An 18825-nucleotide genomic window follows, 5' to 3' on the forward strand; every position below is an offset into this window, starting at 1 on the left:
GACACGTCGATTCCACATCAATTGGAAACTGCGCACGATTCGGCTTTCTGTGATGAAATTCATCTCTAAATTATACATGACCTTCAAAACGATGCAACGTTAGTAAATAACCAGTTTAGATACACACATATATATGGACCATCGAGCTATGTGTCGTAAGTGAATATATGGACCATCGAGCTATGTGTCGTAAGTGAAAAGTTGCCGGCTGAATACACCAAAATTCGAACACAATAGTCGATATTCTCAATTCAAATGAATGCAACAATTCAATTGGAAAATGGTTGTCTAGCTGTTTTAATCATTTCCCAGAATTCTTCTTACAGAAATGGTTGCAATCATTCGCTTGCGTGTGTCGAGACCAGAGAAGACAAATAAAAAATTATAATTTCAATTCAATTTCTCTTCGTTCGAAAAAAAAAGGAGTCCAAAACAAATAAATAAACATCGTGAGAGATATATTTGTACGGCTGGGCTTTCACATCAGCTGGAATGACACATGCTGCAGTTGTGAATGTGTGTGTGCGTGCAATTATTTCGACTCGCGATAAATTCTCCTCACAAACAGTTGACTTTGTGTGTTTACAGCAATCGCACCTATTCGCGCCGAAATATCGATCGGAACGAAAAGTTTGTGTGCTCATTCAATTTAAATGGGAATTTGTGTAGTTCAAAAACCGAAACTAAAATAACTTTACAAACACATTGTACTGTAATAAAAAAAAACTTGAATTACATTGATGATTGGTGAGGTTATTGTTTGGAAAAAAAACCAAAGTTGCGTTTAATAAATGGTCAAAAGTCACATAATGAGTAGTAATTTGGATCAGTGATTTTGCACGAAGCGAAGCAGAAAAAAAGGTGTAGAAGTGAAGATTTGCTGAATGTTGTTATTTACGGCTGATAAAAATATACCCATTTTTTGATAATCTGGATCTGAAAAACGTAATACAACTGTTGAAATTTTACTCATTTGTGGAATATCAGCTTTCGGGTTAAAATTCAGGTAAACGACAAGAATCGCTCAATTATGTAGGCATTTAATTATTGTTTTATCAAGTCTCTTCAATGATTTCAAAGAACGTGTTTTGTGCATTGATAAGAAGCGCTCACTCGATAACCAACGCCTGATCATCAAACATTGATTAATTGAGTTTAACCAATAGGTGTTCATTAATGGGCTATTACACGTTTGCATTGCAACAAAATCAGATACAAACTCTTTGAAACATGAAACTGATATATGAAATTGATCAATAGGCATTAAAACGAATCATTTGAGATCGTACGACTCTTGAGGTGTGTATCTGAGGTGGTGTTTCTGCATTGAACTAACTGTTCGATGATTGAAGTGATTCTTCTTAAGTAAAAAAAGTCAGCACATTTGATTAAATGAGATTGTCCATTTAATGGTGCCGAAACTATGGAGCCGAGCTTGAATGTCTGTGACTGCGAGCCACTTCTACAGCACACGAATTATTGTTAGTGGCTTAAATTTGATTGGCATATCCTGTAATGTCACACAAATGCTCTGGCAATAAACAACGTTGTTTTTTCGCTAGCCAACATGATCACGAAAGTCTACAACACACGCGTTTATTTATTTGCTTTTTGAAAAATGCCATTTATTTTTAGCATACAAAAATTTCTAAACTCGAATCAAACAACACTAACACAAAATTAAGAGAGAATGATAAAAAAAAAAGTTATACGCTACAAAACAAAGAGCCTTAATTTCAATTTAATAATTCGATGCCATGCCCGGAAAACAGGTTCGTCAATCGGATTTGTTGATGATGTTTGGGATTTTTCGCCTTCTTCCTTTGACTTGATTGTGCATCAAAATGTGAGCATGATGAAAATGATATTGCTGCCATCGTTTGGAAACTTAAAGTGACCGCTTTATCAAGTGGAATTTTTTTCCGTTTAAAAGTGCTCCAATTGAATCGATGCAAGATATGAATATAATGATAACGGCCGTCGTTGGTAGTAGAGAATACATAGTTAGTGCCAGCTAATGACTCACGTAATGTCTTTATCGAATTAATCCGATTTTGAATTTGCTTGCTTCATTCTTCTTCTTCTTCTTTTTTTCAAACATCCGAAATGAATTCTCAATTGTCTATTCTGACGGAACTCTCTTTTATCTGCGGACATTCACGTCTATTCAAAGTGAGTTTATTTATTCGGACAAAGTTCACATTTCAACGCATACAAATGACCCATTGTTGCATAGAATAAAGCGTTTGACATTTGCGTGTGGCACAGACCTTCCAAATTCACATATGATGAATGGGCTCTCGAAGCAAAATAATAGAGAAACAATACAAACCCAAATTCATTTTATGCTTCAATTCATCGCATTGTACAATTGCTTGAATTCTGCATTCGTTTGGCTTTCGATATTCTTTTGACACACCGCCTCTGAAATGAAATGAGCACGAGCGATGAGATAACATACTCGTTCAAATCGGATTTGGGCAGCCCGATTGAGATATCGATTTGCGATCATCACAAATATCGTTCCGATTCCGAATTGATTTGGCATTCACATTTATTTTTTTGAGCGGCATTATTCAAACTGAATGCATGACATACTCCCTTATCTAACGGTAAATTGGCTTTAGTTTATGTGTCCGTTTTTCGTAATTCAGTACTCTCCTATGCACTTTGTGTCAAGTGCATACTACCTTCGATGATTTATTAACGAGTAAAATACTCTTTAACTTGATATCGTATTAAACTATTTGAAGTCAAATGACTTAAATCGCGTCTTTTATTAATTGTTGCAGGTGTATTGTTCTAAGAAAAGTAAATACATTGTTTACAGAAGGCGTACACTATGCAGATGTGAACAATGTGCCTTCGGCTTATCACTGCAGGCATAACTTACATATGAATATTATCATAAGAATGGACAAATACTAGAACACTACTGTGTTTCATATTTTACAAAGGGATCATAAAAGTATCGTATTTTATGGATGACATCGTCATGGCAATTGGGTGCACAAAAGCAATACGTTATTCAAAACCAGAAATATTCAGTTTTCAGGCAAATAAATTAAACTGACATACGCTATGGAATCAGTGCTACTTATTTCTTTCTTTTGCGCTAATAAACATCCGAACGCATTGATTGTGTGCGACGTAGCATTCACGTATTTTTCACTGTTATGTCAAACAGTCTTTTGTGTAACGCATCCGAATATACAATGAGAATGTCGTCCAACCGAATTAACTAAACTAAAATGACGATAATTAAGGTCGTACTACTTCCGACGAATCTCGTTCAAGTAGCATGAACATAAGTCAAAACCGTCTATTATTACCGAGGCTAGAGCAATTTTGGCCGAATTTTCGGGTCCAACTATCGCAATCGTTATTTATGAATCCAGTGAATTTAGGCTTATTTATTGTCTGTTATTTTTGTTCTGGTAATTATTTAATTGTTCTAAAACAAATAAGCCGTTGGCTGACATTTTACTGCCATGATAAGGCAAAATGGATTTGTTATTGTAACAAATAAAAATACCGCCACATTTATTCGAGTTGAACATTTTTTTCAAAAGATTGAAACACGCAAAAATTACCATAGAAATGATAAACTTCGCAACTCTGATGCATACCATAGCGAAAAGCTCCAAATTGGCTATTGGCACATACATCTCGAAATAAGCTTCATTTGGATATCAGCGAAATTTGGTAGTGCGGCCGACGTTTTAAGTGAATTTTGGTCGTCAGTGTTGTCACATTATTATAACCGTCAACCCAATTTTCGCGCTAAATTAGACGATAATTTTGAAGGATTCAAGAAACACTGAATGTTTGCCTTCGCAAAAACAGCATCAGCCTAATCAAAAATTTCAACACATGACTTGGTCGCTCTCGAAATTGACTTAAACTCCAATTGAATTTTGGAATGAACGGTCGTAATGAATGAAATTTGAAAATAAGTGACTACTATAAATAGACATTTATTTATTCTTTCCGCAACAGTATATGTGTATCCAGTTTGGGCAACTTGAAACTGCACAAATAATTTCCAACTCTTGGCTCTAACGTCGTCATTTACATGTGAAACGGAATTGTCCAACAATTAGAATGAGATATTTCGATTAAATAATTAAGATAATTTACGTTTTGACAAATTCACAATTCGTTGGGTTATTTTTGTAAAATATCGGGAATTCTGGAATAAAAAACAAAAATAGAATCGGTAAATGAATGCGACGCACAAGAAATTGTTTTAGTCATGCACCTGATTTAATTCAATAATCACGAGACAAAAAATGTTTTTGATATTTTTTTTCGATTTCGCCACAGCAACGTCATATATGAAATGTTTAAGTGATCGTACAATTTTCACAGAGTTCATGGAACCTTTACAAAACGTGCCTGCAGTAAAAGTAAATACTTATTGAAATTTCATACGACTTTATCGATAAGCCAGTTCAAGTTTATCCTGTTCCAAGCGGTCCAAATTAATAAATGGCCTGAAATAAATCCTAAACAAAGTGTCTAATTTATCCATCAATTGAGTAATTTTCGGAGTTTATTTTAAATGCTTGGAAACGTTCAGGATTTCGGCTGCGGGTCATTTCATTGATTCTTTTCAGTCACAGAAGAGAAGAAAAAAAAACCTGTAAAGCTGAGTGTTTCACGTGGCGTTAACAGTTAATAAATCCTGTAGAGATGAGTATATATGGGCGTAAATCATAAATTTGATTCAATTTAGTCAGAGGGCGATGATTTGACAGTGGCAATAAATGTTTTAATCAAATAAGAAATAAACAAACACTTGTCGTGGTCGTGTAAATAAATGATAAAAGCCGAACAAAATCACAATAAAAAGAAAATATATGGAGGAACAGTCGACTGGGATGGCAATCAACACGATTGAGGCATTGTTGAACGGTTTCTTTTTGTTACGGTGTCGTGAAGATTGTGACTGTTGTCATGATCTCTCTCTCTCTCTCTTTCTCTCGTCGCATTTTGCAAAATTGTAGTACCCGAAAGTGGCTGCGTATTTGATTTGGAAAAATGTGCCATGTCCACGTCAATGCTATGGTGTTGATGATGCATCTCGGCCCATTGAATGAAACGTTGTATAAATCGGATCGAGTACAATTGTACAATTCAAATTTTATTAGCTAATTCATTGCGTTGCCATTCAATATAGTAGACAGCATAAGAAAAATGTGAAATGGAAGAAGCGAAACAGAAATCGTATAGATAATAGCACAAAAGATTTCGTACATTTGGCCAGAACGACTAGCGATAGATGTGCGGTCGGTGAGTTTTTGAAGCAAGGAGAATGAGGGTTCATAAAATGCTTGCGATTTTCTAATGACAATTGAATGAGTGGAGAATTAATCAAATCAACAATAAATTTAAGCTTCACATGGACACACCGATGTGAATTTAATTCAAGTGATGACACTATTAGCCGCAACCGCACTCCATTCCTCTTTTCCTTTTCACTTTAGTTGAACGAAGCTTCCTTTGCTTTGTTTGCGTGATCCAATCTGTAGAATTTTTTAAAAAAGAAGAAAAAAAAACTTAAGATTCGTCTCTTTCCGGATGTGTGGCTTAATTTTCAATGTGTATGCGCACAAGCATTTACCTACCAATGACGTCAATCTTCTGAACGAAGCAAAGTGGCAGCTAATTGATTAATCCACTGTGTTCGACAAAATAAATTTGACCAAATTTCTGCACGTATTCTATATATATATATATATATATATATATATATTTATTCGAATTTCTCTGGGTTCAATACAATACATCGGCGTGTATCAAATGGACTAACTAGAACGTTCACCTATCAGCGCATACACAATATCACACGGTTTCGATCGTATTGAATGGTGTCGACTCAGTTACGATAAATGGCAAATATTTAGAAATGGTGTGTAGCTACAGAAAAACACACGTATGAACTGATCAAAACATACAATTAGGGCTCTTCATCGATCGTTACTACCATTCATATATCTTCTGGCTGGTTCGAGTGTATTGATTTACTATTCTTTAGCATATCGTTGTGAACAGTAAAATGGCGATAACCGTTCAATAGCCCAAGAGATAAAAAAGAGCAATGTGAGAAGAGTTGTATAAAATTGATAAGTGTAGAAAGCGGTTGAGACCTTGTCCATTTTGGCTCTCTCATTGGCATGCCATACAAAGGGATTAGCATAAATTTCGGGGAAAAAACAAGACACTTTTCAACGGTACTCGAAACTTATTGAGAAATAGCAAAAACGCTGAATTTGATATGTTATCCGATCACATGAGCTCGTGTGTTTCTTTCTTTAACAAAAACCGCATCCCAAAAACTGTTTACATAATTTTATAAAAATACGCAATTTTTTATGAACTCAAACACTCCTCTCTTTTCATCATTTCGATGAGCATATAATTGTTCGGGCTCTTTCACCATTCATTTGTCGGTCAGTGTATCGGAATGGAGAGTGCGCACACAAATCAACTATGCAAATGCCTAAATTGCTAAAATATTTTATTCATTTATGCCGCTGATCGCGATAATGATGATTCTTAGTTCACCGTGTGTGATCATGTATGTGTGTTTGTGTCTTTTTTCACTTTTTTTTTCAAAACTATTCAGTGCTAATTTCACATGAATCAAGCTTCAGATTTAGTGTGTGTATTGATTGTGAATGAAAAGTAGAGTCGGTAACGTTCGATGTTATCGTATATTTCGCGAATACAATGGATTTTCATGATCTGCGCGTTAGGTTTTAAGTTTATCGTTATCGGTAGCAATATACGTACAGACACACACACACACATACACTTCAAGTTGTACATTTAGACAGTTGTCGGAATGGACACTGTCACACTACACACAGAAGCATACAGTCAGTCGGACGCACTTGCATCCAACAGTCAATAGCTATCACAGAGTGTATAAAGGAGCGAAATTTCCGCAAGAAAATAGAATATACACACACGTGCACCGAATTCACTGTTGCTTTTGAGGGAACCAGACACCGTTACCACACTCGATTCGGTCAGTAACGAAACAAACGGCCACTGGATAGGTAGTGCCCATACTCTAATTCAATCAATCGAATTCATCAATCTTTTGTCTTTTGTTTTTTAGTTTGTTCTGTTGCAACCATAAATTTTTTTTTTTTAAAGTGGTTTTGGAAATTTTTTGTGTTTCAAGTCTATTTTGTTAGCTAAAATTGTGCTTCAGTTTTTTGTGTTTTTTTTTTTTAAATTCATTTGATGTGTGCATTTTAATCGGTTAGATTATACGATTTTACACGTTTATAAAGCTTTCTTCATCGCCGGTGATAATTGAAATATCACGATAACGCCGTTTTCAAGTAACCGTTGTTCGAAGTTCAACAGTTGAAATTTCTACGAATAAAAGAAATAAAAAGAAAAGAATCTTTTTGTGATTTACTGTATGGAAACGTTAAATTAGTGTATTATCAATATAGCACAAAACAACATAGCATTTTTGTCACAGTATTTTCGCTTTAGTGGTGATTTACTGTTTGAGGTTGAATCGTGATTTGTTCTAAAATAATGTTAGCAATAACGACAAAATAGAACCAAAAACAAAACGCATCGTCAATACGATAGACAAAGAAGCATTTTCTTCACATCATAAATCGGTTTTCATGTGTTGTTGGATCTGACTGCAACTAGGCTCACTTTGGATTTGGTTTTTATTGAATGTGATTTCGAAATCGAGAAAGATCCACAATTGAGTGAAATGTAAGTGTGCATTGGTGTTTCTAAATGGTACAAATTTTCTATGGAAATTTTGCGCGTTGTTTTTTCGTTCGCTTTTTATTACATTAGCAAAATGTTCTAGTTTAAGTGATTGTGATCAGAATCGAATCTTTGGCGAGATAATTATGTGAATGATTTATTTGAGGGATACACACACACAGAGAGAGAGAGAGGGAGAAAGAGTACCGATAATAATGTCCGTAAGAATCAAAATTTGGCGCGACGAACCCAATACTCAAGACTATCACTGATTACCACTTTTTTCTCATTTTCAACTGTAAATAATTATTTATAGCTCCATAAAGATAGCTAAAATATTGAAGACTTCGTTTTTTTGGCATGTGTCTGGGGGTTCATCAAATCATATTTTTTTCTGTTTGCCAGAAATTTCAGCGATAAAATCTTATCAATTGGGATTATATCAATTCTGGTTAATTTGATGAGCTAGACAAACGTGTTCTACGCATCTCTTTGGCGAATCTTACAAAATAGAGACAAATCAGAAATAGGTTAATGACTGTGGCGAGACCTAACTCATAATGTATTCATCATAAACAGAATGAAAACTATCGCAAACAAAATTCCGGTTCCAAAATTTAATTGTGTCTGTCTTTCGTGTATTGCGTGGCGAAAACAAGAGAATAAAAACAACAACAAACTAATCTAATCAGTGAGATTGAGCTTATTGCATTCGAAATTTGAGCAAAAAAGCCACGAAAAAAAACAACAGTACAAAAGTTTTGTAACGGAAAGAGCAAGAGAAAAAAAATTGAAACATTGTTTGAATTAAAATGTTAATCAGTTTTATGCATTTTTCAGCAAAAGACCTTTCCATCGTTTACAAAATGAAGCACTGTACAATCTGTTAGGAGCAACAAATCACACGTTCAATGATGCTAGGTCGATTGCGCGGGAAACAATCGTCTTCTAGAAACAATTAACAATATTCAAGCGTGTTGCTTTTTTATTCAATCTTTCGCTCTCCGCCCATTTCGGATCAATTCGCATGATGCATCCCGAGATCCTCATCTCTCTATTTCGCTACGTCTATTTGTTTTACTTTAAATCTTTTTGCGAGTTTCATAAATCAGCAAATATGGCATTTATCAGATTGTAGGCCCAATGTGCATTTTCATTATGGTATCGTTGTTGTTGCGGCTGCTGCTGCTGCTTTGTTTGTTAATACAAATGAAACCTGCTTAAATCGTATTATTTGATTATTTCGTTAAACACATTTAGATGAGGTAATAATTTCATTCTATTGCAGTTTGTGCGGTTTATTGACTATTTCAAACTCAATTTTTATGATAATTGGCGAATCTTTTGTCTCTCTCTTCATTTGAATGCAACCGTTTGAAATTCAAACTTTGAAATTATTCATGTAAAAAAATGCTAAATGCTCTGGTGACAGTCAAATGGAGAACGGTTAAATTCTTTTTACCTAACGAGCCGCTTATCTCGTTTTTGAACTCATCTACCCTGTCAAAATGCACGATCACCGTGACCTTTGAAACCAGTTCGAATATTTAGCCTAAAACATATCGCCAACCTTAGTGCATACGTGCCGAACTGTTGTCATTCTATCGCCTCACGTTAATAGCATCTCATTTCCAGTTGTTACTTGGAATAAGATTAAGATCACATCTTTTGTGATACACACAAATGGTGCAGAGATTTCGAAAATAATAATAATTATCGTTATAATTATCTATTACGTTCAATAAAAAAGCGGCAATTTTCGCGTGCCGTAGTTTACAATTTTGTGGCTAGATAACGTGCAATTAGCATGTAATTTCTTAATTGAATAAACAGTCTGGTATCATTGTTACTAGCAGATTGGGATTTCGTCGAAAAATGCAAGGTTTCAGGTGTTTCTTTTCTGTCTCTGTACCTAAACGATCGGGATTCACTGATGTGCCAATCGACCGGGGCCTAATCTAAATTACGGGATTAAATTTAATTTCACTTCACATAGCTTGCGGTCCACATCACGAAGCCAACCACTAATCTTGACAGACATTTATTTGTAATAAAAAACGTGTCGCGCTTATCTCGCACGATTTATTCCGTTTTTATTAGTTGCAAATATGAGTGAAATTGCAGCAAGCAGTCGTTGTTTACGAAATCAACGCCACTCGCTTTGCGCTAGCTGAATGTTGAAAGGCTTTCGTTCGATAGTAGTGTCATTCTGCGCGGTGGGCTATTAATTCGGTTGTAGTAGCTAATTGTCGTTAATTTATTTGCTCATAGTTTCCCATAAATTGATATTTATGTATGGAACAGTTGTGGTGTACATTCTATGGAGTTGCAATTGAACTACTGTAGTGCACAATTGAAAGTGATTTATGGGAGAGTGCAAATTTGAACTAGACTTAAATGCCTTGAAAATATCAATTTTATTCCAATAGATTTTGCAAAACTGAAAAGCCGAAATAGAATCGGCGATTTTTTTTTCTATTTCTCTCTATCTCTCACTCACTCCATTATGTAAACAGCAAAATAATAGCGGAACAATACCAAATTAATTAATACCAGACAAATTGAATGGGCCGCATTTATCTCTCTCTCCCTCCCTCTAAGTTTTACATTCCACTCATTGTGCCGTTCGGTAGGCAGGTTTGAATCAAAAGCATCTTATGAATTTTCCTATTTCACTACGGCGACTGATTGCGATTAACAAGCAACAAGATATTATTATCATTTTTTTTTCTCATTGAAGGCTAAAAATCTCGATCGACAATTTGTTTTTCCTGTTTTGTTGTCGCACCAAAATAAATCTACCCGAAGCTAATTGAATAAACGTCCTGTTAATAAATAATAAAATCAAACTTGATACGCGAAAAACGTTTCGAAGTCATTCAAAAAAATAAGTAGTCTAAAATATTTTGTCAGTCATTTGTTGTTGATGTCTTTTCTTCTTGTTGGACCCTACACCAAAATCAAATTTATACTTCCAAAATCTTCTTAACGAATGAGCTCGAAATCAGCTTTTATTGAATCAAAGCATCTACTGACCTGCTCTGAATACTTCAATTAGACCAATTTTGTCATTTACCAATTTTATAATGCTTTTTTTTCGTCGTGTTGATCGCGGAAAATATTTACAAAATATTCGTTATAGAAAAAGTATGTTTCAGGAAGAACCCAGCAGTACGATTTGTCTTTGAGAGTTGCAGCAAAAAAAAAAACAGAATAAAACAAAACACAATTGATTGCATTAAATTTATGGGAACACTTTTTGAAAGGTCATTGCAACGATTCAATGAAAATAAAATGCAATTTTCCCCATTTTATGTTCGGGTATTCGAGCTGTGTGTTTGTGTGTGTGTGCGTTTTGGAAAAACAGCATATTCTGAATGCTAATGAGGCAATGTTTCTCCAGGAAAACATCGACTTTTATCTATGATCAAGGACTTGATTCACACAGTTTATTCAGCCGCGATCTCGTTCCAGCCACCGCGTTGATCGTCCGCTGTGTTTCGCTTAATCATAAGCATTTCATGATCTGTGCGAAATGTGAAATGTAATTTTATTGAATAATTTCGTGATAAGTTTAGCGAACAAGCTTTTTATTGTTTTGTTTTTGCTTCTGTTTGTTTTTATCGTACCAAATACTGTCTGTACCACTGAACCATGTGATCATAGTATAAACCGTGTTAAATGCATGGCCTGTGCAACTGACTGTGCGTGTTTGAACATCGCAGATAATTTCATGCCTAATTTATGCCAATTAGAGATATAAGACAAGTGCCCATTTTTTTTCTCGGTATAAATCTGATAATAGTGACAATGACTCTCCATCGAGTGGAAAAAATGCCAGTCGATAATGTTAAATTAGCATGAAATATCTGTACGAGACACTAATCGATTTTGATCGTTTAGCAGTTATCATGGGATAGCTGTTGTTAAATGGCGAAAGTGATAAAAATGAAAGTAATGTGAATCATTTTGAGCTCACTTTCGGTTAATCCATTCTTTTCCACGAAGGCCATCAACACAGCAATTACTTGAATCAATAAATCATCTCCATTCATTTCGACAAATTGCAATAAATTCTTTCGATTGACGTGCATTTCTCCGATATTAATCTACCGAGATCTTGAATTAAAAGATTCCTTGTCTTGCTATATTAATTAATGAACAAATAACATTGTAAAAAAAAAACAAGTATTATCACGATCATTTTGTAATTGTGCCGTTTGTAATTTACTCGGCCATAAAATCCAAGCAGCAAATTTATGATGGCACGCATACAATTTCGTGCATTTCATCATGCATTTATATGGACTACACGTCATAAAGTCAAAATGTCCCAATCTCAGCTTACTGAGTTTCTATGCTCAGCATATATCCTCAGCTATCTATCATTTTTTTCCATTTCGTTTATTTTTGTAGCATTTAGTGGATTGCGTCAACAGAGAGACGTCAGTCATCGACAGCAAGCCATCGATCGGGTGTTGTTTTCGTGTGTTCCGTGTGCGCGGCTAGGATTAACGGCTAACAAATTCACATAGGATGGTAGACAGTGACGGTGAGAGTAATCTGAAGGATTCAAATGTAAGCAATTCGTCGCAGAATAGTGCAAAAAAGACGGCCGCTGCGTCGGTCGACACAAAACCTGGAAATCTGCACTTAAATCTCAACAATCAACCGCCAGCGAATAGTCAAATTCCCGGTCAATTTAACTACTATGAACAGCACTACAGACAGTTGCCGGAAGATTCAATTGATGGCAATACAACCGACCAAAAGCACTACGCATCCGTGTACAAAAACACATCACCTCGACTCTCATTCGACGATGGAGACGATGCAAAAAAGTATGCCGTTTCCAAAATAAATGGCAACGGCAGCTGCAGTGAGAATTGTGAGAAATTTGCAAATATCTCATCAATCACACCGATAGCCAATGCCAATGTAGCCAGAGCCGATTTCGAAACAGCCATTGAGTTGACGGGATATGGAAAATTCCATTACTATTTGCTTGCGATTTGTGGGCTGGTCAGCACGAGCGAAGAAATGGATGTGATTTCTATGTCGTTCATTTTGCCGTCGGCGCAGTGCGACTTAGATCTAGACACACAGACCAAAGGATGGCTCAATTCGATCATTTTCATAGGCATGATGGTCGGTGCCTATGTCTGGGGCAGCATCGCAGATACTCTTGGTAGACGAAAAGTGTTAATTGTCATCTCCTTCATGAACGCCCTTTGCATTGTTGCGTCCAGCTTTTGCCAAACATATCTAGTGTTTATGGTCTTTCGATTTCTAAATGGTGTCGCGTAAGTTTCACACTTGCAATTTTGCCCCAAAATCATTTCAAATGTGCACGATGCAATGTTATAATAACATGCATTTATTTTACAATAGGTTGGGAGGGAGTGGCCCAGTGATTTGGTCGTATTTCGCGGAATTTCAGCCGAAATCAAGACGGGGATCCATGCTCAGTTTCATGGCCGCCTTTTGGACAATTGGAAATCTTTTCGTCGCTGGTTTGGCTTGGATTATTATTCCTTCTGGTGCGTTTTGTTTTCTATAGTTCCATATTGTTGTCGTTTGTTTGTCTCCTTGAAATATTTATCTATTTTTGTCCGAACGCATTTCAAAAGTGTGTTATAAACAATGAAGATAAACTTTCAATTGTAATTGTTTTGTTTTGATCTGATTACAGGCATTGGTTTCGATACGCCATACTTCAAATACAATTCATGGCGAATATTTTTGCTGCTGTGTGCATTACCATCGTTTATTGTGACGGCGCTGCTATTCTATCTTCCTGAGGTAATAATTTCCTTGTGTTGCAGTCTGTGTGGTTTTTCCATTTCAATTTGCATAAATGCTGACCGTTTTCTTTTCTCTATCTACCTCCAGAGTCCGAAATTTTTGATAATGCAGGGTCGTCGCGATAAGGCGTTGAACATATTACGAGGTATTTTCGTCACAAATACAGGACAAACCAAAGACTACTATCCCGTTAAGGAGCTGATGATCGATGAGAAATTCCTAATGCCAGTCATTGTGAACACCAGCAATGGTGGCAACGACATTAAACGATCTAGCGACTACGATGCAAATGGTGCTCTCTGCGATATCGAAGCCATAAAAAAGAAGGGAAAATATTCGATGATGTTTTCAAATATTGCTGACAATAGCCGAGAGCTGTTTGTGCCGCCAATTTTGAAGTTTACGATTATCTCGATTTTGATCAATTTCACCTTCCATATCGGGTATTATGGTTTGATGATGTGGTTTCCAGAACTTTTTAATCGCTTCGATGAATTCTCGAGAGCACATCCAGGACAATCGGCCACAGTGTGTCAAGTGACGAAATATGTGGTTGAATCAGGCTCACATGCACAGCTCGGAGTTTGTTCATCGATCATATCGAGTACCGTTTTCATGGAGTCACTTATTTCCCTATCGGCTGCACTCCCAGCAAACCTAATCAGTATTTTATTCATGGTATGTTATTTTCATTCATTTCAACAATCGAGTGTCAACAATTGGAATATTTATAGGTATTTTTTTTTTGTCTATTTTAGGATAAATTGGGCCGAAAATTCTTTCTGATATTCAGTACAATGAGTGCAGCGGTCTGCTCAGCTGGAATGTATTTTGTTATGAATAAGCAACAGAACTTCATTGTATCAGCATTTTTCACGGGAGTAATTGCATGCGGCAACGCATCGCTGGACTGCTTAATCACAGAAGTCTTTCCAACGCACCTCAGGTAAACATAAATGTTTGATTACATTTTGATTGTTCCGTTCAGAAGCTATTTTTTTCGGTGAAACGTAAAAGATTACACACTAGCAACTTCTCAACGTTGTTTTTACCACTTGTCGCATGCAATAATAAAACGACTTGAACGAAAACAATATACGTGATCAAAAAGTTTTGACCATTCGCTTTATCTATTCAATAAGATATGTCAATGGAATGGCATGTTTATTTTTTATGATTTTGAAATGGGGGAAAAAATACTATTAATCTCATGTTTGCGCATGTTTCTGCGAGACAAGTGCATTTATTTGCTCAGCCAGAACACGAGTCAAAATCGTTAAGATAATGACGTTCATTGAAAAATCTTTTGAGAATTTATATGCATTTATCAGAAATGAATGACGGAGCGACTGTGTCTCGTGGTATCGATTCAACTTCAATTTGTTTACATTTCGTAATGCAAACAATGCTAGGAAAATGGGCCATTAGAATTGCAAAATTCGTCTGATATCGATTACAGAAACACGTTCGCTATCGATATTGACACTCATGTTTTTACAACCCTTCTGTTTTTTTTTCTTTCTGTTACAGGGCCACTGGCGTTGCGATTAGTATGATCAGTGCTCGGCTCGGAGGTATTATAGGGAACATTGTAATCGCCCAATTACTCGATTTGTATTGTCCAGCGCCAACGTTCATTGTCGCCGTTCTGCTAGCTGGGGGCGGATTAATGTGTTTGATGCTGCCGAATACAACGCGAACAGCACTCTCGTAACGATGATCCTGCACCAAATGAATTGAAAAGAAAATTGAAGCAATCAACATTCAACAATAAACAAAAAAACAAATACAAAGCAGCGCACACAAAACGACACGAAACGAAGCGAATTCATGTTCATGCGACGATATTATTCACTTTTTATATGATTAAAATTTAATGATAATGATAATATTAATGTACCATTGATTTTCAATGAATTCCAATGTTAAAAAGTAAACATTCTTTTTCCCTCTTGTTTTTTTCTTTTCTTTTCGTATTCACTTAAGTCTACATATGTTTGTCGAAATATTTGCTTTTGACACAAAACTATTTCTCATTTGTAAGATATGAACAGATCAATACAGAAACCAAAAATCTAGAAAAATAAACTATGCCGCATCGCATCTGTTTTTGAATGCTATTCATTGGGCCTACATTGCCGTAGTTTACATCGCCGTAGCATTGAATACACTCAAGAAGTGATCAATCGTTATTTTGATGAGCTCATCGGGACACTTCAGCAGTACTACTGTTATCATGTCTGAATTATTGATATTGCAGCAACATCAGTAGCAGCAACAATCGGGCCGGTCTATTCATTGTATTTGTTCATGGGTCAAACTACAAACACAGGCATGACCCTACATCAGTACAACGCATCGCACAGCCAGAAAAAAACTACAGTATTGAATCAGCTGGTGATTTTTGATACGTGTATTCGAACACACTGATTTCATGTCACTCTCGTCAAACACACTCACATACATACACAGTCAGAGGCCCGTGCGCGCTGAACGATCATTCCATATTTTCCACTCGTATTCACGCCAGCTCGGTTAAGTATGTGTGTACGTCAATCGTGCGGCAAGCTTAATCTGTTCTGATGATTTCGCACACACTCAGCGTCTAGTCGTCGTTGTACGAACAACGGTAGTGATAACAACACGGCACTTTTCTCAATATATCTTCGAAATTTCGCAATACGTTGTTTACGAATAAATCCGATCAAATATTTGCTCTAGAAAACGGTGTAACTTGTAGTGAATTCTTTTTTCTGTTGTCGTCGAAAACATGTTGCGCACTTTAAGTGGACGATTATTTACAAAACATTATAGCAAATCAATTGTACAGCAACGCTTTCTTTCCCATTATCCGATTGATGAGACGATATTCGGATTGAATGACGATCAAATCAGTGTAAGTAAACAGATATTCGTTATGTTGATTGTCAGTTTACAAGAAAAACAGAACTTATTTTGCAGCTCCGTGAAACTATTTTTAATTTTGCGCAAAAAGAACTGGCGCCGCACGCACAATCCATTGACCAGAAAAATGAATTCAAGTAAATAACATTTGATTGACGTCAACTTTTTTCTTTGCTTTGTTTTGTTGTGATATGGAATATCTGTTTTTGTCGCAAAATTCAATTACGATCTGTTTGAAATTTAGAGATTTACGTGCGTTTTGGCGGAAATTGGGTGATTTAGGAGCGCTTGGAATTACTGCCAGCTCAAAATATGGTGGAACTGACGCTCAATACTTGGATCATGTCATTATTATGGAGGAACTTTCTCGGTAGATGACATTTTTATTTTCCTCCTAAAATACAGCTATTTATAGTATTTTAAAACTCATCACTTTTTCTCTTTCTACAGAGCATGCGGTAGTATCGCGTTGTCGTATGGTGCTCACTCAAATTTGTGCGTTAATCAAATCAATCGGAATGGCACCGAAGAACAAAAAAGTAAATATTTGCCCAAAGTGAGTGTTCAAAATTATAAACACACATTAAATTGTGGCTGACATTCAAAAATATCGCTTCTATTCAAATGCAGCTGTGCAGTGGAGAACACATTGGTGCACTGGCAATGTCAGAAGCCGGTAAGGAAATACTTTTTGTAAATGAAATGTTCAATAAGATTTTGAACTTTGAACTAAGTCATTGATAACGCTTCAATCGTATAGGTTCGGGCAGTGATGTGGTATCAATGAAATTGCGTGCTGAGAAAAAAGGAGATTACTATGTGTTCAACGGCTCGAAATGTTGGATTACAAACGGGCCCGATGCAGATACATTGGTCGTTTATGCACGAACCGATCCAAATGCAAAATCGCAACATGGAATCACTGCGTTTATTATCGAACGGGGTTTCGAAGGTTTTACTAATGGGCCAAAATTTGATAAGCTAGGAATGAGAGGCAGCAATACGTCTGAATTGATCTTCGATAATTGTAAAGTTCCAAGCAAAAATGTCCTTGGCGAAGTGAACAAAGGGGTGTATGTTTTAATGAGCGGTTTGGATTATGAAAGGCTAGTACTTGCAGCTGGCCCAGTGGGACTTATGCAAAGTGCTTGTGATATATCATTGGACTATGCGCATCAACGCAAACAATTCGGCAAACCGATCGGCGAGCAACAGTTGATACAAGGCAAATTAGCGGACATGTACACAACGGTACATTTTATTTTAGTTTTTTTTTTTGATTTATGCATAATTATTAGAACGAGACTTTTCATTCTGTTCGTTCATTGATTTCCAGTTGAATGCATGTCGATCTTATCTATACGGTGTAGCTCGATCATGTGACAGAGGCAAAGCGAATCCAAAAGACTGTGCTGGTGTGATATTGTACTGTGCTGAAGCAGCTACGAGACTAGGATTAGATGCTATTCAAATACTCGGTGGCAACGGATACATCAACGAATATCCTGCTGGTCGTATTATGCGAGATGCGAAACTGTATGAAATCGGTGCGGGAACGTCGGAGATCCGTCGAATGCTTATTGGCAGAGCATTGAATAAAGAATACGAAGAATGAAACAACGTGTTTTAGTCGACTCAAAAGTTTTATTTGTTTTTATTCTTTTAATAAAAAACTATACCGTTTTTATTCCTAGCCAAAAAATTGTAGTAACTAACTTCGAATAATTAAACGTGGCGGAAATTTTTTTAGTGTTTTCAAAGTGCAAAGAATAAGAAAACTGGTGAAAATTTAACGTCTAAAATGATACAAAATAAATTGAAATGCCAACGAAATAAAATTTCAATGGCTGATTACATAATTTCTGCGGGTCCTTGACCATTCAGATCTGTCACTTGGCTGTTGTAGTGCAATGCATCTTCGTAGGCCTTTCGAACGGCTTTGCTTTGCTTTCCGCTTCACTTACTCTTGTCACGCTGATCATTCACGCCCAATCTTTCCAATTTATTTGGTGGCAGCCATTGCCACGTACGTTTTGCATCGAAAAATAGTACCAAGTACACCGGTTCGACTTTGTCTCCAGTGCTTCCTTTTTATGTGCATCTGTAAAATCAATCTACCTAAGTTTAGTATGAAATTTTACCACAATGCAAAGAAATTAAAGGAATCAGGTGAAATCCTGAGAATCAATGGATCAGCCGAAATTCCACTGGATTTGTATTTTAGGCCATCAAACCAGCTGGGTGTTAACACTCCATTTAGGAGTGACGCCACGGTCCATTTTGCCGATTTACCCAGCCGTTTTCGAGATATTTCCATGTGTAAATTTGGCCATAGAAGCCAATGCAATAACAGCAGCGCTCCGA

The 18825-nt window shown here is 36.3% G+C and overlaps 2 protein-coding genes across 6 annotated transcripts; both read left to right on the top strand.

Moving 5' to 3' along the window:
- Positions 1-471: 471 nt before the first annotated feature.
- LOC129579397 (synaptic vesicle glycoprotein 2B-like) lies at positions 472-15508 on the top strand. Of its 5 annotated transcripts, XM_055469504.1 has the most exons (8): positions 6867-7067; positions 7130-7755; positions 12169-13055; positions 13144-13292; positions 13445-13554; positions 13645-14235; positions 14316-14503; positions 15088-15508. In XM_055469504.1, exons 3-8 carry the CDS (start codon positions 12289-12291, stop codon positions 15269-15271), a joined length of 1989 nt encoding a protein of 662 aa, XP_055325479.1. In that variant the 5' UTR covers positions 6867-7067; positions 7130-7755; positions 12169-12288; the 3' UTR covers positions 15272-15508. The 5 variants fall into 5 exon arrangements, with proteins under 5 accessions (XP_055325643.1, XP_055325561.1, XP_055325479.1 ...); XM_055469668.1 differs by lacking the exons at positions 6867-7067; positions 7130-7755 and adding an exon at positions 472-1006; XM_055469586.1 differs by lacking the exon at positions 7130-7755 and having other exon boundaries at positions 6850-7067.
- Positions 15509-16146: 638 nt separating this feature from the next.
- LOC129580269 (isovaleryl-CoA dehydrogenase, mitochondrial) lies at positions 16147-18320 on the top strand. Its single transcript, XM_055470537.1, has 7 exons — positions 16147-16453; positions 16519-16598; positions 16706-16831; positions 16912-17017; positions 17092-17137; positions 17222-17712; positions 17798-18320. Exons 1-7 carry the CDS (start codon positions 16328-16330, stop codon positions 18074-18076), a joined length of 1254 nt encoding a protein of 417 aa, XP_055326512.1. The 5' UTR covers positions 16147-16327; the 3' UTR covers positions 18077-18320.
- Positions 18321-18825: the final 505 nt, after the last annotated feature.

Source organism: Sitodiplosis mosellana, unplaced genomic scaffold (genome assembly GCF_009176505.1).
Source record: "Sitodiplosis mosellana isolate CC-2019 unplaced genomic scaffold, AAFC_SMos_1.0 Smas_scaffold_1, whole genome shotgun sequence".
Lineage (NCBI taxonomy): Eukaryota > Metazoa > Arthropoda > Insecta > Diptera > Cecidomyiidae > Sitodiplosis > Sitodiplosis mosellana.